The sequence below is a fragment of the Microtus ochrogaster genome, chromosome 7, assembly GCF_000317375.1.
Source record: "Microtus ochrogaster isolate Prairie Vole_2 chromosome 7, MicOch1.0, whole genome shotgun sequence".
In the NCBI taxonomy this organism is placed as follows: domain Eukaryota; kingdom Metazoa; phylum Chordata; class Mammalia; order Rodentia; family Cricetidae; genus Microtus; species Microtus ochrogaster.
In genome coordinates, this window is record NC_022014.1 from 24,892,056 (window position 1) to 24,898,799 (window position 6,744).

General features: G+C 39.7%; 1 protein-coding gene across 1 annotated transcript; it reads left to right on the forward strand.

The window, feature by feature from the left end:
• The first annotated feature begins 397 nt into the window (after positions 1 to 397).
• On the forward strand, positions 398 to 1,336 carry LOC101998392 (olfactory receptor 1A1-like). The gene has a single exon (XM_005349574.2). It carries the CDS (start codon positions 398 to 400, stop codon positions 1,334 to 1,336), a length of 939 nt encoding a protein of 312 aa, XP_005349631.1.
• Positions 1,337 to 6,744: the final 5,408 nt, after the last annotated feature.

Sequence of the window (6,744 nt, forward strand, 5' to 3'; positions counted from 1 at the left end):
GGTTAGTGAGATGGGTGTGATTCTGGATCTTCCTGAAGCTGTGAGGCTCTAGGAACAAAGGCTATGTTCTATATGTTGAGCAAAAAGAAATAATTCATATTTGTCCCATGTTTGTGATTTTTCTCTGAGACCAAACTTAGATGGGGCTGTGGTGATGCTGTTCTGGAAAATGAACACTTCTGATTACACAGTCCTTATTTCTTAGACAGATTAGTCTTTATAGACAAATGATGATCTGTACCATTGATTGATGGGGATTTCCCCAAGTTTTGTGGCTCTGAATTTCATGGACTCAGGTACATATAGAGAAAACTGTTGGATACGGGGAGTGGTAACATATAGATAATAACTATAATAATGGTTCTGAGTTTGTGTCTGATTTCATGTTGAAGGAGCCATGAGAGAAGAAAACGAGTCTTTTACCACAGATTTCACTCTCCTGGGAGTTACCAGGCAGCGGGAGCAGGAATATTTCTTTTTCATCCTCTTCCTGTTCATTTACCCCATCACAGTGGTTGGAAACATGCTCATCATCCTAGCCATACATTCTGACAGTCGCCTTCACAACCCCATGTATTTCTTCCTTGCCAACCTCTCCCTTGTTGACATCTTCTTCTCCTCTGTAACTATCCCCAAGATGTTGGCCAACCATATGCTAGGCAGCAAAGCCATCTCCTTTGGAGGATGCCTGGCACAGATGTATTTCATGATAGCATTGGCAAACACAGACAGCTATATACTAGCTGCAATGGCATATGACCGAGCTGTGGCCATCAGCCGCCCACTTCATTATACAACAATCATGAGTCCACGGCCTTGTATCCTGCTGGTTGCTGGGTCCTGGGTGGTTGGAAATGCCAATTCACTGGTCCACACTATACTCACAGCTAGCTTGTCCTTCTGTGGCAACAAGGATGTGGCCAACTTCTACTGTGACATTACACCTTTGCTCCAGCTGTCCTGTTCTGACATCCGTTTCAATGTGAAGATGATGTACCTCGGGGTGGGGGTTTTCTCTGTACCACTGCTGTGCATTGTCATCTCCTATGTCCGGGTCTTTTCCACAGTCTTACGGGCTCCATCCACCAAGGGCTTCCTCAAGGCCTTGTCTACCTGTGGATCTCACCTGACAGTGGTGTCTTTGTATTACGGAACAGTCATGGGCATGTATTTCCGTCCCCTGAACAGTTACAATCTGAAGCATGCATTGATAACTGTAATGTACACGACAGTGACCCCAATGCTGAACCCTTTCATCTATAGCTTGCGGAACCGGGACATGAAGGCTGCACTAAGGAAACTCTTCCACCGCAGCTCCTTCTCATCCTCCATGTGAGACCACACACTGTAGACACTGTGACCCCCCCATCAGAAGCACTAATAAATTTAGCTCCAATATCACCCTGTCATCTTTACAGCTTGAAATTCCTTTTCTCAGGAGCCTTCTGATGATCTGAGAATGCGACTCAGGGAATACACTAATTTCAATATATTTCTGCTCCCTTGGGCAGAGTGTAGCACTGGGTACAGTTGTCACCAACCTACTTTACCAGAAGAGCGCAGTTGGGGGTATAAGCATAGACTTAAACATGGACAAAATTGGACTGATACTCTGTGTTCTACATGTGTCATGGGATGAGTTCACAGTAGCTCATGCTTTAAAGACTAGAGATCACTGTTTGCATGCACATTTTATCTATTATGCTTGCTCACTGCTTGGCTTATAAGCATGTGTGAACATTGCCCGTGACAACATATGGCAATTTCTTCAGTCTTGGAATACCAAGTGCATCAATAGCTCTTAATGCATATGATATAAATGGATGAAAGTACTAGTTTGTGATTATGGTTAGAGATAAGTAGACCTGGCATTATTTATCTGTCCCAATAAATCTCTAAAGGACCAAGTCTGGGAGATTACTTTTGTGTTTCCTTTACATTCAATATACTTCTAAGGCTCACCAGACTCCATAAAATCTTACTAAAATTATAGCAATCATATTTATTATATTTACAAATAATTATTATATGTTTTAATTACTTTAATGGAACTTTTGGTTAATTATAATGTGAAAGAAAGGTACAAGACTAAAGACTTGGGTGTCTGGTAAGAAGTGAGAAAGTTTGAAGTGGTGGCACACACATTTGTCCCCAGCACTTGTAACGCTAGACAAGATGACCTTGAGTTTAAGGCCACTGTAGGATAAATTGAGAATTTGAGGCTATCCTAAGATACTTAGTAAGATTATAATATCATTTATAAATACTTTTAGTTTTAGCCTCTGATCATTTATAGCAACTTGAAAAAAATACTTGTTTTTTTTTTTTTTTTGGTCTCTCCTGATCTTTTTCTATCTACTGTAGCTGCTTTGATTTTGGTATTTGGGTTATTAATGACTATCTCTAGAGCAGCGCTGTTTAATGCTCTGTGGATGAGATTCTTCAGTGCTGATCTGAAATGACTGAGTTGAATTTGATATTGGGGCTTGTGAGAGGTACCCTAAGATTTCCTGACAAGAGTTACCTTGTTTTTCATTACTGATCTGCATCTATCAGTCTAGTGCCAGCCTTTGCCATATCCTCTGTGTTCTCCAGAAGGCTGGTGCTTCTGTTTGGGTAATCTCTAGAAAAAACACTGTTTATAGGAATCATTTGCCTTCAATCCCCCTTTGAATAACTTCACTTTCAAAATTAAAACATCTGACTTATTGATTTTTCTTAAAACTTAGAAGTTATTTCTCCTATCAGAGTAATATTTATAGGCATAAATATCAATATCAGTCATTTTTCTAACCCATTCATCTATGGGTACACTGGTCTTGCCTTTAGAGATTATTATTTTTTTCATTCAGGTGCAGCATTTTTGAAAAACAAAGAATTTATTAATTCTTGCCTAGCTTCTGAATCTGATACTCTTCTATTTACAGCTAAAGTCAATCTTCATTATTCAGTGAATGCTTTCTTTGGATCTTGTATAATTCCAGTAAATGGTTTAGATCTTTCTTCTATCTACCTTATCCCAAACACTTAAAGATGCTATGTGACCCAACATCAAGGTGGTATCATCATAGTGAACCTGTGTTTGTATCTCAACAAATTGACCTTCACCTAGAAACTAATCTAGGGAAATAATGATACCTGTAGCCCCATTTCTCTATTCTATATATTCCTTCCTTCAACCATGATCCCTGGCTGCAGTAGGGTCATAGAAGAGTTTTGGTGAGGATCCAGTGACAACTGTGTGCCAGAAACTAGAAGTCTTGAACCAGACCCATTGGTCTGGTCAATACTCATCGTAATAACATTTGCTATGTTCCCACTGCCATGAGGTGCTGGAGAGGTGGGAAAAATGGAAAAGTGAAGAGGTTTTGTTTTGTTTTATTCTTGTGTGTGTTGGTTTGTTTTAGTTTGATTTTTAAAAATTTTCTTCTGGAGGGGGCTCTGCAGAGGTGAGAGGGGAATATGGAGGGACTAGGAGATGAGCAGAACTGGGGTACATGCTGTGAAATTCCCAAAGACTCAATAAAGAAATTCTGTTTTAAAAAAAGAGAAAGGAATGAGCACCTGCTGAACATAGGCTTTTTTTTAAAGTTATTAAATGTGTGTAAGTGTTTGCCTACATATACGGGTGTACACCACACAAGTACCAGGTGCCCACAGAGGCCAGAAGAAAGTGTTAAATCCATTAGAACTGGAGTGCAGATGTTTGTGAGCCACAGTATGGGTACTGGGAACTGAACATTGGTTCTTTGTAAGAGCAGCCAGTGTCCCTAACCACTGAGTCATCTTGCAACCCTTAAAATTCACATTTTTGTACTTACCAGTTTGTTGCTAATGTTTAACAAAACTGTATTGTGTGGGGGCCATTCAGGAAAAACAAGAGATTCCTCTTTTGCTTGTTGTACCACCAATGGTACTATGATGTGTCTACATGAAGGGACCAAGAAGACATCCAGATCTATGTGTGGTCTCTTCATAGTATGTCTCCGCTTCGTAAATAAAAACAGCACAGTGTTGCTCAAACAAGCTACCACTGAGAATTCACACCTCTGAAAGTGACAGTTTGGGTCATCTCTCCAAATGTGGAATGGGATGCAGAGAAGGGTCAGATGTGTGCCATCCCTCCTCCAAGCCCTTTGTCCTCCCTGCCCAGGGGACATGACTTCCTTTTACTAGGAATAATCCCTGGGTGACTCAATGTACATTCTTTTCCTGTTTACCCTTTCTCCAAATATGACTTTGTATCAAATTCTTTATATTAAAGATTTCTGGTTTAAGTTCACCATGTGTGGTTTTTTTCTTCCCTGGTTGAATACTAAGTAATACTCCTTGGCACATGTAATTGTGATATAATTGTGACAGCTAATATTGCTTGCTAATTTACAAGATCTAAAGTTACCTGACATAAAGCTTTGACCACGCCTTTGAGGTAGTCAGTAGATTGGGTTTGTTGAGAGGTGAATATCATCCCTAAATGTGAGCAGCACTATTGCATGGACTTGGGCTGTGGATTGAATGAAAAAGGAGAAAGCAAGCTCTTTCTGTTTCCAAACTGTGAATGAAAGGTGACCTCACACACTTCTGATGCCATCTTCCTTGCGTGATGGATTTTGCCTTTGAATTGTGGGCCCAAATCAACTCTTCTTTCTACTGCTTTTGCCAGATACTTTGTTAGAGCAATAAGGGAAGTAAGCAATGTCGTAGTCTTTTTCTGAACTTAGCCCTCAGTCAGTGGTCCTGTTAATATCACTCCAGGTTAGCCTTTGGACAGTGGAACAGTGGTTCTGTTAATGTCACTCCAGGACAGCATGAATTTCAGCATTTGGGGGATGACTGAGATAGTGACTTCAGAGATAACTTCAACAGTTTGTGTTTGCTCTTATACCTATAAACATCCCTACAGATTCTTAAAAGAAATGAGGGAAGGTCTAGCTCTGTGTTAGGAATTGTGTCAGTGTGAGCTTAGCAGTCAGGGGGATTGGAGCTGTCTCGAGACTCCAGAAATTCTCAAATGTCCTTTGTGGTTTTCTCTTTGGCACTTACTATTTTTCTACAGGAAATATATCTAGTTTTATTTGATCTTGTTAGATTGACCCATAAAAACAGAATTCACCTTGTATTCATTCTGGGATTCAGCTTGTTAGAATTTTGCTAGGAGTTCCGATGTATTATGTTGTTTTGTAGAAATTTGAAGAGAGTTAATAATTTATTTTGGGGTGTTTATGTGTGTATGTGCACACTTGTGTATAGGTGCACATTCAATCATGTGCAAGTGTACATGGAGTACTGGGGTTAAAGTTTAATGTTTTCCTCTGTCACTCTCCACCTTATTTTCTTTTTAAAGTGTCTGTTCACCTTTTTTAAAAAAATATTAATTTATCCATTTTATGTGTTAGTGTTCTATCTGCATGTATGCTTACATGCCAGCAGAGGGCATCAGACCCCATTATAGTTGGTTGTAAACTGCCATGTGGTTGCTGGGAATTGAACTCAGGACCTCCAGAAGAAGCCTGCGTTCTTAACCATGGAGCCATCTCTCCAGCCCTCATGTTATTTTCTAAGAAAAGCTTTTCCTTTGAACCCAGAGCTCACTGATTTGCCATCCATTCCCAGGGATCCTTTCAATCACACCTCGGTTCTGGGATTACAGATCATGCAGCTATACTCAGCTTTTTTACATGAGTTTTGGGGATCCAAATGCAGACCCTCCTGCATGTGAAGTACTTTAATCACCCTGCCCTGGAAATTCCCTAAATAAAATACCTTTTCTTTCTTTCTTTCTTTCTTTCTTTCTTTCTTTCTTTCTTTCTTTCTTTCTTTTTGGTTTTTCGAGACAGGGTTTCTCTGTAGCTTTGGAGCCTGTCCTGGAACTCACTCTTGTAGACCAGGTTGTCCTCAAACTCACAGAGATCTACCTTAAATGTGTGTGCTACCACCACCTGGCTTAATAAAGTATCTTTTCTTTCCCATCAGTTGGTCAATCACTCATATTTGTATTCATTCATACTCAGATCCTTAGATCACTCCCAGTTTGGTGCATTAGAGTCCTGCAAACATGAGAAACATCATCTCAGTCATCCATAGACAAGGTTTTGAAGTGTGACTCACCTACAGAAGATGATAATTTTATATTTTCTGCATAATTAGCAAGGCAGCTTGTGCACTGTTAGATGTACTCTGTCTATTCCTTCATGGTGTTACCATGCTTGGAAATGAGAATGATGAATAGTTATTAATATTTTAAAAAAGTTTTCCCATCTTATCAATGGGAGAATCTACTGATGGTATATTGGAGTTCCACCATAGTTCTCTAGTGACCTCTGAATTAACTTCCCTCTTCTGGGAATATCAGCCATGTGATTAGGACAGGTAGCTGACTCTCACCTTTTCTGGGCCACATTGGAGGAAGGTGGCCACATTATTTTCTATACTGTTCTTTCCCTTTGATTTATATGAAGGCCAAGTATTTGATCACTACATTTCAGGTTATACTGAATTAAACTTGCAGTTTGTTATCTTAATCATTGTGACTTAAATGATAACAATCCTGCTAGTTACTGTCATCTGAATAAGACTTTGGGAAGAGTATTCTTAGGAACAGTCTGCTTTAATTAAATATGAATGTAGAATAGAAATCCATTCCCAGTACTGATGGAGGAAGGTCATTGGTTAATTAAATAAAGAAGCTGCTTGCCCTGATAGGTTACAACAGGAGGGAGGAGTAAACAGAGCAGAATGCTGGGA